General features: G+C 46.8%; 1 protein-coding gene across 3 annotated transcripts in view; it reads left to right on the forward strand.

Moving 5' to 3' along the window:
• Positions 1 to 13,080, forward strand: part of LOC123502788 (probable E3 ubiquitin-protein ligase makorin-2) — a 36,695-nt gene that overhangs the window by 17,596 nt on the left and 6,019 nt on the right. For 2 of the 3 annotated variants that reach the window (XR_006674223.1, XR_006674224.1), the window contains exons 5-9: positions 8,363 to 8,616; positions 8,831 to 9,045; positions 9,327 to 9,443; positions 9,585 to 9,747; positions 11,100 to 11,373. Coding sequence is in view for 1 of the 3 variants with exons in the window: in XM_045252050.1 (XP_045107985.1) it covers positions 8,363 to 8,616; positions 8,831 to 9,045; positions 9,327 to 9,443; positions 9,585 to 9,747; positions 11,100 to 11,255 (905 nt within the window). In the remaining 2 variants the exon portion in view is untranslated. Of the gene's footprint in view, positions 1 to 8,362; positions 8,617 to 8,830; positions 9,046 to 9,326; positions 9,444 to 9,584; positions 9,748 to 11,099; positions 11,963 to 13,080 lie in introns of those variants that run through there. The other variant, XM_045252050.1, reaches the window with a different exon arrangement.

Consider the following 13,080-nt stretch of genomic DNA (forward strand, 5'->3'; position numbering starts at 1 on the left):
ATGAAGAATCTAACAAAGGAACGGATCCCACAACAACGTACACATCCATCACTTGTCAAGGAAAGGCAGGGTGCCACAGGTGTTGGTGCACCTCCTTGCTTGGTAGAGCGACACTTCTCCCGCTTCATCCCTCCCAACCCCACCAAAAAGAACCCTTCAAGATGGTGTCATGTGTGTGCCAACACAACACGAAGGGAGCAGCGAAGGATGGATGAATGGATTTTGCCTAAGGCGCCGCAACATCTACGGTCATCTGGCGCCGCTACAATATGTTAGAGAAGATATAAATAAAAAACGAACTAAAAGCAATTAAAAACTATAAAAAAAAAACTAAAAGCAATTAAGACTTAAAACTAAAACTATTTAAAAATACGATTAAAGTAAATAAAACAATAAATCTCACATTATAAAATATAAGTCACAGTTTGGGGAGAAGGCCAGCTTCCCCCAAGTAACTAAAGATATCATGGCCAGGGGACAGGCATGCTGGTCCAAGGACCTTAGAGAGATAATAGACACCGCTATCTCTACCGCGACATCGGTAGAGGTAGTGATGTCGTAAATCAATAAAACTGGGCACTTGACCAGAAGGTGCTGCCTGGTGAGCGGCACCAGGCAATCATCACAGTAAGGTTGAGGGTCCCTGGTCAACAAATATCTTTGTGTAAGATGCGTGTGACCGATTCTCAGCTGCGCTAATACAATCTGTTTACGGCGGTCGCGAATATGGGTGTATGTCCAGTCAGGGAGAATGGAAGTGGTGATCTCTCCCATTTTCGAGGTGGCAACACCCGTTTGCCACCTCCTCTGCCATCTTGCAACAATTGCCAGACAGATGGACTGGAATACATCTCTAAACGGGACAGGGGCAGAGGGTGGAGCGTGACTTGCTGTCTCTTTAGCAAGGCCATCTGCGTGTTCATTCCCGGGAACACCAACGTGACCAGGGACCCAGCAAAACCCAACATGATATCCTCTTTTCATAAGCAGGTATAGCCACTCCAGAGCTGATAAAACCAATTGATGAAGTGAAATACTAGAGAAAAGAGAAGTAAGAGCACTACGAGAATCACTAAAAATTGTAAAAGTAGAAACCGGAAGAGTGAAAATGATCTGTAAAGCTAGAACTATGGCAGACAGCTCTGCAGTAAAGACAGATGCCACTGCAGGAAGGCTGCCAGACTGGTAGAAGGAGGGGAAAACCACGCTAAACCCAATGCCTACATTGGATTTGGAGCTATCAGTAAAACAGGGATATCATCAGAATGCATAAAAAGTGTTCTAAAACCGTGTGTGGGACAGAGCTGGCAAAAATCCTTCTTGCCATCCATGGCAGGAGGGCATAATGAGACAACAGGTAGCTGCCAATAACCAACTCGAGAGAGTCAGAAAGAGTACACAGGAGTGGGGTCAAAAGCCAAAAGGTTTAGGGAGACTAGGCCGAGTGACATACACCTGCGAACGCGAGTCCCGCAAGATTGACACACAAGGAACTGAATCAGGAAGACGGTGGATGTGAAACCAACACCGGAGCATCGAAGACTGGCGCCGGAGGTCGAGCGACCAGAAACCAGCATCCACTAATAGGCTAGGAATTGGAGATGTCCGAAATGCACTCGTAGCCAAGCGGACCCCAGCATGATGCACGGAGTCAAGCACGTAGTCGTGCATCTGTTGCAGATGAGTAGATCTCACAGCCGTATTCCAGCTTGGGAAGGATAAGTGTACGGTGAAGAAGCAGCAACGTGTCCCTGTCCGCACCCCAAGAGGTGTGACTTAAAACCCGAAGAAGGGATAGTGCCTGCCGACAAGACGCCTTAAGAGAACGGAAATGGGGAACCCAAGTAAGACGGTTGTCAAACAATAGGCCAAGATATCGAGTCGCCTCCACACATGAGAGGCGTCTATTGGCTAAATATAAATCAGGATCTGGATGGACGCCACGGTTGTGACAAAAATGTATGGCTACGGTCTTCGAGGTGGAGAAACGAAAACCGTTTATGTTGGCCCAACGGAACACCCTATTGATCTCCAGTTGGAGCTTGCGCTCAATCAGAGACATTCTAACAGCCGAAAAAGAGATGCATAAGTCGTCCACATATAAGGAGCTGTGAACGCCATCCGGAAGAGTATTAATAACACCATTTATGGCAACTACGAATAGCGTAACACTAAGAATACTTCCCTGTGGGACACCATTAATTAGAGCAGTAGCCTCAGACAGAACACTCCCCACTCGAACCGTAAAAGACGTTTGGATAAAAACTGCTGAATAAAAATAGGAAGGTGGCCACGGAGGCCAAAATCAAACAAAGACTGTAAAATGCCATGACACCAAGCTGTGTAGGCTTTCTCCAGGTAAAAAAACTGTTACTTGATGGTGGTGATTAGCAAAGGCCTCACAAATAGAAGACTAGGGATAAAAGAGCATCAGTAGTAGACCTCATCTTTCGGAAGCCATACTGTACCGATGACAAGTACTTCCCCCTCTCCAAGTACAACGTGAGTCTTGCATTTACCATCTTTTCTAACACTTTACAAATACAGGATGTCAAAGATATAGGACGGTAGTTCGTAGCCTGAAGATTATCTTTCCCAGGCTTCGGAAATGGGAGAACCACTGCCACAGCCCAAGAAGATGGAAAATCACTAGTATGCCATATCATATTATACAGATTTAATAAAAGTTAAAAGCACTGTCAGACATATGACGCAAGAAGGCATAAGGAATATCATCTGGACCAGGAGAAGAGTCATGACACTGGGACAAAGTGGTCTACAACTCAGAAATAGAGAAGGGGACATTATAAGACTCCTCTCCAGTGGAAGAAAAGTTGACGCCGAGAGATTCCATTCTCTGGCGGTGACGTGCATCTGGGCTGCAGGATCCTTCCAAGAGACACTGGCAAAGTGCTCCGCAAAGAGGTTGGCGACAGTCCTAGGGTCTGCCACCGTTTGCCCAGCAGACAACAAGACTGGCGGGGAAGGCGCAGGATACTTTATTGAATACATCCGTGAGAGGAGTGTGAACATTAATGGATGAGACAGGCTTTCCATGAGGCTCTTTGTGCCTCCTTCAAAATGCGGCGGGCCCGAGCTCGGCAGCGTCTAAAAGCGTCCAGACACTGCGGGTCCCCATGATGTCGCCGGAGACGAGAAAACTGCCCGTTTCTCTCTCACAGTGTTTGTGCATGCCGCGTTCCACCAAGGAACGGGACGCTTAGTAAAGCGACCGGACATCCTAGGGATTGTCTGAAGCGCTGCTGAATGTAAAAAATCAGTAAAATAATCAACAGCCTCTGAACAAGTAGAAAAGTCGGCCAACGGATGGATAAAAGAGCTAAGGTCTGTGAATTGAGGCCAATCTGCCTTGTCTAAAACCCAGCGTGGGGGGTGGGACTGTGGCTCAGAGTTCACAGATTGCATTGAAATAGGGAAGTGGTCACTACCATGTAAATCAGGTAGAACCCGCCAGTTAAAATCAAGGAAAGAATTAGATGTACACAGAGAAAGATTGATAGCTGTAAAAGTCCCAGTTGGACTGTGGAAATGTGTAACATCCCCCAGAATTTAAAACCTCCAATCCCTCGTCCTCAATAAAAGAACCGATTAAAACCCCACGAGGATTACTAGCACCTTCATCCCACAATGGGTGACGGCCGTTAAAATCTCCCAACAAGAGGAAAGGCGGAGTCAGCTGACGCACCAGGCCGTCAAGCTCACCCCTGGAGACAGGAAGCCGAGGAGGAGATATAAACTGCAAATAGTGTAGGATCGTCCCATAAAGACCTTAACAGCAACCACCTGAAGGGGAGAGTTGAGTTGCAAGGGATAACAGGTATATCCTGACGGACTAGAATAGCTGTGCCACCGTGGTGGCCCTGGTCAGGGAAAGGAGTGCTAAAAAAGGCACGATAGCCAGGAGGACTAGAATAAGTACTATCACCTAGCATAGTCTCTTGTAGAGCTACACAGGCTGGAGAGAACTCCGACAGTAAAGCTCGGAGTTCCCCACGAGGCGCGAAGGCCTCTACAGTTCCATTGTAGAAGCTTGAAGATGACTATTTGGGTGCAGTGGACGGATGAGCCTTTTGAGGCTGCCCGTGACTCACTTGACTAGAAATAAACAACCGACGAGAAGACACCGGGAGTTGAGATGTGCCGGGTCGTTGGACCGCAGCCTTTCGGCTTACCGGTGAGTGATGCGAACTTATCACCATTCCTACCGGTCCTCGGAGGACGAGGTCAGGCTGGACTGCACTTTCCACACAGTGGGTCCACGAGGGACGGCTGTGACAATATCATCGGACGTCTCCATGCTAAGACCGTCCTCATCATGAAGCCCGATCTGAGACAGAGGGTGTCACAGAAGGCTGGACAGAAACTACTGGAGCTACCATTGCAGAGCGGTCCCTGGAGGACTCACGATCATGTGCACCGGGAGAAACTTAGATTGCTTTGGCTGAGCTAAATCTATCGACTCCGCAGAGCCGCGGTGCCGCTTGGTCAGCCCCTTCAAAGGCTTAGGCGATACAGGTGGCAAATGGACATCCACAACATGGACATACATGGGTCACTTTGGTCAAGTCCGTATTCTCGTCACTTTCAGATGACTCAACTGAGTCATCGGACAAAAGGGCAAACCTGTTAGCCAAATGAACAGGACCACCACCCAACAGAGCGAGAGGTAGCAGAGTTGTCTTCGGACCGGCAGACTCAGCTGAAGAGCGAGCGGCCAATGAAGCATAGGATGTCGCACCAGCACCATCTTTCTGGCGGTAAAGGAGTTCACGTTGGGCGATACCAAGGCTGATGAACTGGCTATTAGCAAACTGTAGAATAACCTGCTCCAGGCAATACCTTGGGCATTGCCTGGAACGTACCTGGTGAGCATCACGGCAATGGAATCAATAAGCAGCAGCATTGCAATGCTCCTCAGAATGTGAGTCTAATGCAGAGTAATTACCGCATCGAGAAGCTTCCTTGCAGGAGCTTTTTCCATGACCATACCCGTAGCAGGAGAAACACTGAAGAGGGCGAGAAACAAAACACCTCACCCTAAGATTGATAGGACCGATATGAACACGATCAGGGTGGGTGAAACCAAAGGTGGGAAGGACCATGTTAGAGGAATTCCTCATCTTAGTCACCTTTTGGGCTGAGCTAGGACACATGTTCAGTATTTCCTCCTCAGGAAACTCATAAAGATCATGACTACACACAACCTTTACTATAATTAAAGGTGGCATGGGCCTTTACAGTTTCAAACATACTGTCAGCAGGGCATGGGAGATGTTGCAACATCCTCGCCTGCGTAATATCTTAAACTCGCACGAGCACCCCCTTACCGTACTTCTTGAGATTTCCCTCAGGAATTGTACCGATCTCTTTGGCCAGGTACCAGGAGGCATGGATGAAATTCCCATGCCCATTTCTGTAGTATGCCACAAACCAACGTGGAGGCGGGATCTGGTGGACTTCTGGAACAGAATTTTCTAGATAGTTGTTAAAAACATTTGGGATATAATCCATGTCACTGTCTGAAATATTACGTGATTGGAGAAGTTCAGTTTTAAAGCCAGAGCCGGCAAGGGGCAGAGATGCTACATGTTCAAAAGCCAAACGGGCTTCATCACATGACAGAAACGTCACATAGCAGCGGTTAGATGGAAAGTCCTTATCATAAACAAGTCGAATGCGAAGAACCGTGCCATACGCCTTGAGAAGGGAGTGCAAGGCGTGATAAGAAAAAGATGGATTAACATTTACCATCAAAAGGAGTCATATGCAGCAGAAATGCGTCCCTCAGAAGAACTCCCAGAACAGGAGACTGCTGTGGGAGGCCCTTGTGGAGGGGAATTCTCTTCCCTACTCAGACCTGAAGATGACGTCTCGTGGGCCACGTCATCCACCTCACGAGAACCTGAATGTTTTTGTGTTTTCCCATAAGCAAACAGTAACACAAAAGATTAGCTCCAGGGGCAAGGGAAACCACCTACTGGGACTACAATGGGAGTGAGCGCTGGCTGCCATGGACGGGGTACCTCGTCCCCATGTGGACCAATCGTTTTAAAAAAAGGCCCCACATGATGCGAATGTTTGTCCACAACAGAGCTGAGACCTCCTCCCAAAGCATCCCAGCCTGGACACCCAACCATCCAGCACAGGATGGCCCCCTATTGGGCGATCCCTCCAGTGGGTGGCTCTGCTGGTCCACTGGCAGCTTATGTAGGAACCATTTAATCTGGCCCCTCACTGGCAACCTTACTAGCATGGGTAGCCCTCTCCCCCTCGGAAGGGAGGAGCAGGGGCCTAAGCCCCCTCTAGCCTAGCTCGCCAGGTCACAGGGGCACGCAAGCCCCCCACCACGACAAGGCGGTTCCCATCTGGGGGTGGGGAGCAGCGAAGGAAAGACACAAGGTCTTACTGTCAAGAGTGCGATGTTGGCTGTGTTATGACCAGTGTTTCATAGACCACCATACCCTTTTACACTTCTGAAGCTCTCTATGACATAGAGCAAGTAAATATGCTCATTTTGTACACTTATAATGTGTAAATATATACTATCATTCTACTTTTTCACATATCTGTACCCTTTTTATATCACATGTTGGGTGTAAGAATACAAAGTAAATACTGCAATTCGATGATACGGATGCAACTATAGGCTGCTCCGCCTTCTGCATCTTGAAAACCAACACGCGACAAAGCTTTGTTCCAAAGGCTCACATAGTGTTGAATTTTATGTTGCTAAAACAACTGATGCTCTATTCAGGAACATCCAAACAAAGTAATAATATATTGTATGCATAAACCACTGCCTGATGTGTGATACTGAAGGATGGGCAACGCTGCACCTCCCTCCCCATCACGGGCTGGATGACTCGCGGAGCATAACCCTCTCTACTGAGTGCTAAATGGCTACAATGAGTGGTTTCGTGTACTTTAGGTGTTATAACTTTGGGTTTCCAATAGATTTCCGGGAAAAAAAAAAAAAAATGAAAAATTTGGCGGGTCTGGGTGTTACCTCATCCCACAACTTTGGCGAGGCTCGACGGGTTTCCTAGATCTTTCAGCTCCTCTTTTTCTTTCTCGGCTTTACCAAGTCCAACTTCCATCAATTTCTTGTAGTTAGCTATTTCCTTTTTTAATTCCTCATTTTCTGCTCTTAACCTCTTCCTCGGCAGAAATGAGTATACTCGTTTTCACTAAATGTTCCGTTTTCAGTTGTCGAAGAGTATACTCGTCTAAAATTTTACCTTCAAAACCAGCTACAGACGTATATACTTGTCGATTCTGAGCCTTTCTAAGCCATTCTACGTGTGAAACGAGTATTCTCGTCAAATCGTACGCCTGGCAGAGGCGACAGTGAGGAGCGGTGGGATTTCAAGGACGCTCTTACTAGACTTGCTCCAGCAACCACTGTCTTCGCATAGGTGTTGTTTTCATTCACATTACCACATATTTTATGTATTTTCAAATAATTTACACCCCAAATGTCTAGTTCTGAGGAAGATGGCGAATATGAACCTTCCCTCAGAAGCTTGAATACTTCTGATGACACTGCCAGTTCATCAGACAATGAATATTTCTCAACAAGTGAGGAGGAGGAGGAGGGAGGTGAGGGGAGAGCTTGGAGTTTCTAGGAAGACAAGTTAACTCGTATATGTCTACAAAGGTATCTTCAAAATAAAAAGTTAACCACAAAAATGGGGGAAAACAGTAATTACAAGCTGTTTTCATAATCAGCATGAAAAATACTATATAGAACCAAAAAAAAAAAAAAAAATTAGTCTGAAAAAGAAATGTTTTTAACTAAAAAATTGTTGGGGAAGGGGTTAACCTAGCTTCGTTTTCTTCCACAATTTTTATCTTTTCTTTCAATTTCTGGAGCTCTTTTTTCTGTTCTTCGGTCTCTTTAATTCCCATACTCTCTTTTATCCATTTATCTAATTTAAGTTCAATAGTCAACACTCTATTAAATAGTGAAGTATTTGCCGTATCAAAGCCTTCAAATGCCCTTTCACCCTCACCAACATAATCATCATCTTTCATTCTTTCCCGTGTCTCATACCTGCATTTAGATGAAATCTCTTCCTTACTCATGATTCTTTAACACTATATTCATGAAAATGAGTCTACACTACTCACCCAGGCCACTGCAAACCCAAAACAACAGGTAGTGGAGATCAGCTGATTCTCGGAGCAACACTGTGTGTGTGTGAGAGAGAGAGAGAGAGAGAGAGAGAGAGAGAGAGAGAGAGAGAGAGAGAGAGAAAATGTTTACTTTTTCCCTATTCCTCATCTTCCTCTGTGTGTGTCTAGTACAGTGAAGTCATTATGCCTTCTCTCTGCCTGACAGGCCAGCCTGACGTCAGCACCTCCCTGGCCCCGACAGACTACGTCTCCTATGCCCAGGTGGTCGGGGCCGGCAACAAGGAGACGCCCTCTACCACCTCCTGTGGCTCAGATGGGGAGTTGTGTCCCACCTACCTGATGTCTGGCAAGTGTCAGCTGGGGGAGCAGTGTTCCTACATCCATGGCCTGATGTGTGAGGTGTGCCAGCTGGCCTGCCTCCACCCCTTCGATGAGGAACAGAGGAGGATACACAAGGAGGTGAGATGGATTCACATCACCCTCACTGTGCTGCCTTGGCTAGTGTCCACACTGCACCTTCCTCCCACTGACCTCTCTTCACCGCTGTGGCTCCTTCAATACTGACCACTCATGTCTTACACCAGAGAAGGCTTTGCAACAAGTAATAGTATTAGGTGGTGTTGAGGGGGTCGGGGGGAGGGCTCAGTCACCTCAATCACTTCCTCTCTTCCAGGAGTGCACCAAACTGATGGAGGCGGAGATGGAGCACTCATTTGCCGTGGCTCGCTCCAAGGACAAGGTGTGTGGCATCTGTATGGACACAGTGATGGAGAGACCCCTGGCATCACAGAGGAGGTTTGGTATCCTGCCCAACTGTGCCCACTGCTTCTGCCTTAACTGTATACGCAAGTGGCGGCAGTCAAAACAGTTCGAGAACAAGATTATACGGTGAGGAACTACTCTACTCTCTCTCTCTCTCTCTCTCTCTCTCTCTCTCTCTCTCTCTCTCTCTCTCTCTCTCTCTCTCTCTCTCTCTCTCTCTCTCTCTCTCTCTCTCTCTCTCTCTCTCAGAGGTATCACAGGATTGTTTTTATTGACTTTTAAATGAGGTACAATTTAGTAAGCACACATATAGTGTTGGTGACAAGTCAGGAAGCTATTTGTGGTAGTGGTGGTTATGTTCCACTAAGTTACGCGTCACTTCTTTACTAAATGTGTGGTTATGTCAGGTCTTGTCCCGAGTGCCGAACACAGAGTGACTTTGTCATCCCCTCACGCTACTGGGTGGACGACAAGGACAAGGAGGAGAAGGACAAGCTCTTGCTCAGCTACCAGCAGGCCCTCAGGTGAGCTGGAGAGCTGGCTGGTGTGGAGTGGGTCTGGATCTGTGGATGGGAGAAGTATATGAGTGTGATAAGAATGGCAATGGGTGTGGGTGGACGAGGGTGTGGATGGAGTGTCATGGGTGTTGTTGTCCTTCCCCGCAGTGACAAGCCATGCAAGTATTTCAAGCAGGGTGAGGGCCAGTGTCCCTTTGGCAACAAGTGCTTCTACCTTCATGCACTTCCTGACGGCACCAAGAAGGATGTGGGGCCGCCCAGGCGCCGGCGTCGCTTCAACGCCGATGGGGAGCTGCAGCAGCACCTCGATGTACGTGTATTATTGTCTTGTATGAACCTAGTTGTATGGATGGCCAGCTGTATGTCACTGCATTACTCAGTTACTAACAGTTGATTGATGTAACACACTAATATGTGATGTTCTTCAAATTATGAGAAATAGAATAAAAAGTAATGAAATTTAATTTTGAGTAATAGTGGCCATCTCAAGTTTGTGTAGTTGTGTCTCCACATACATGCCTTGCCAGCCCACAGATCTCCACATCCAACTCATTCCTGGCCTATAGTAGGAAGCTAAATTTTTTTCCACTTTAGATAGAGATGGTCAGTGTCTAACAGTTTTGAAAGATATAGCACTGTACTGTCTTGGCAGTGTCTGTGTGGTGCTGGTGTGTAGGTACAACACCACCACCACCAATAACAACAACAGTACACACACAACAGATCATGCGGGGACGCCATGGAACGGCTGACTTTCGATCTTTCTAAGATTTCCGATTGGGGCAGAGAAAATCTAGTAGTTTTCAATGCCTCAAAACTCAATTCCTCCATCTATCAACTCAACACAACTTTCCAGACAACTATCCCCTCTTCTTCAATGACACTCAACTGTCTCCCTCTTCCACAATGAGTATCCTCGGTCTGTCCTTTGCTCATAATCTTAACTGGAAACTTCACATCTCATCTCTTGCTAAAACAGCTTCTATGAAATTAGGTGTTCTGAGGCGTCTCCGATAGTTTTTCTCGCCCCTCCAACTGCTTACTCTGTATAAGGGCCTTATCCGTCCCTGTATGGGGCACTCTTCGCATGTTTGGGGGGGTTCCAGTCACACAGCTTTGCTTGATAGGGTGGAATCGAAAGCTCTTTGTCTCATCAACTCCCCTCCTCTAACTAACTGTCTTCAGTCTTTTTCTCACCGCTGAAATGTTGCATCCCTTTCTATATTTTATCGCTATTTTCATGGTAACTGTTCTACTGATCTTGCCAACTGCATGCCTCCCCTCCTCCTGCGGCCACGCTGCACAAGGCTTTCTTCTTCCTCTCATCCCTATTCTGTCCAACTCTCTAATGCAAGAGTTAACCAGTACGCTCAATCATTCATCCCTTTCACTGGTAAACTCTGGAACTCCCTCCCTGCATCTGTATTTCCGAATTCCTACAACTTGTCTTTTTTTAAGAGGGAGGTATCGAGGCATTTGCTCCCCTAATTCTGGCTGATGGTTTTGACACTTTTTGAAGTCTTTGGAGAGCCAGCACTCAAGTGGGCCTTTTTCTAACTTTCTTTTTTTTTTTTTGCCCTTGGCTGGCCCTCTTCCCTACGTAAAAAAAAAAAAAAAAAAAAAAAACACGCCTTCACCTTCTTCCATGGTTCCTCTCAACAGAACATGGCACTGTGGGACTTTGTGCTGGAGCGAGAGCATCGCCTGGAGCTGCTGCGAGGCTCCATTCAGACCCTGCTGCTGGAGCTGGAGCTGGAGGACCTGGCAGATGAGTTCTACTTTGCCGACGACTCTGTGTCTGAAGCATCTGACCTGTAGTCCTCATGCCGGAGGAAGGGCGACAGAGAAGAGAGTCGCCGTGGGGAGCAGTGTGCCAGAGGAAAAGTGTGGAGTCTTCTTGTTGATCTCTGATTTTTCAGTATAAAATCCCCTCCTGGTGAGTTTTTGTGCTGTATTTTATTTTTGTTCTTTAATTTATATTTTTCCTCCATCTTGTGTACCTACCAGAGACATGGGGATAAGTACAGGCAGGCAGGCAGGAGTACAGTGAAGTGGAGGCTAGGATTGGGTTGGCCTCATTGCCTGTGTGTCGGAGTGATGATTCTGCCTGTGCTGGAGCGTTTCTTGAAGTGTTTGTGTTTCATTAACAAGCCAACACTCGCATCTGAGTAACGTTATGTGTTGTTATTTCAGTTCTCCAACTTTTACTCCGTTAGTTGTGTCCTTTCCACTGATTTTTGTGTATTGCTTTCCTTCATGATATTGTCTCATGTTGGAGCAATACTCAGAGGGGAAGAGTTCACTCCAGTGAGGAGGAGGAGGAGGAGAAGGAGGAGTAGGAGGAGGAGTAGGAGTGTTTGTGCTTGCATGGCAGGGTGAGGGGCAGCCCACCTTGCCACCTCCCCTCAATGATGCTGGGGTGTTGCACATAGCCCCCAGTGTGCACACACACACACACACACACACACACACACACACACACACACACACACACACACACACACACACACACACACACACACACACACACACACACACACACACACACACACACACACACACACACACACACACACACACACACACACACACACACACACACACACACACACACACACACACACACACACACACACACACACACACACACACACACACACACACACACACACACACACACACACACACACACACACACACACACACACACACACACACACACACACACACACACACACACACACACACACACACACATATGCACACACACGCACACACACACATCACACACACACACACACACACACACACACACACACACACACACACATAGTCTTAGAGAAATAGTCATTAATCTTGATGGAATTACTAGTTGCATCTTCACTGGTTAAGAATATTAAGCATTCTGAAAAGAGAAAACACAAAAAAAGTCTCAGATAAGTGTATGTCTATGGACTAAGTAAGGATACTTATAACACACACATGCACGCACGCACGCACACACACACACACACACACACACACACACACACACACACACACACACACACACACACACACACACACACACACACACACACACACACACACACACACACACACACACACACACACACACACACACACACACACACACACACACACACACACACACACTTATAGTAACATCATAATTTAGTGAGTGATATCTCAGCTGTATACCAAAGCACACTCACCACACCCACACACACACACACACACACACACACACACACACACACACACATATACACGAACACTCTAACACATCACTGCACTGCTTAACACACAGACAAATTTTTCAGAGTGAATGCCACAGTGATAACCAAATGTCGTTTGAAAAAAATAATAATGTGGTTCACTCTGCATTCATTCACCCTGCCCTCAGCCCATCCCAGTGAGTGCTTTTCTCTCTGTCTGTCTGTCTCTCTCAGTCTGAGGATGGATGTTCGTGTTTTAGCTCGTAACTTAAAGACTTCCCACTGTGTGTATGGAGGATGCAAGGGTTATCAGTCATGCCAAAAAAAAAAGGTACCTTGTTTTCCTCTCCCAGCATTTAGTTGTGGAATTCATGGCGCCACCTACACACACACACATACACACACACACACACACACACACACAC

The sequence above is a fragment of the Portunus trituberculatus genome, chromosome 12 (assembly GCF_017591435.1).
Source record: "Portunus trituberculatus isolate SZX2019 chromosome 12, ASM1759143v1, whole genome shotgun sequence".
Lineage (NCBI taxonomy): Eukaryota > Metazoa > Arthropoda > Malacostraca > Decapoda > Portunidae > Portunus > Portunus trituberculatus.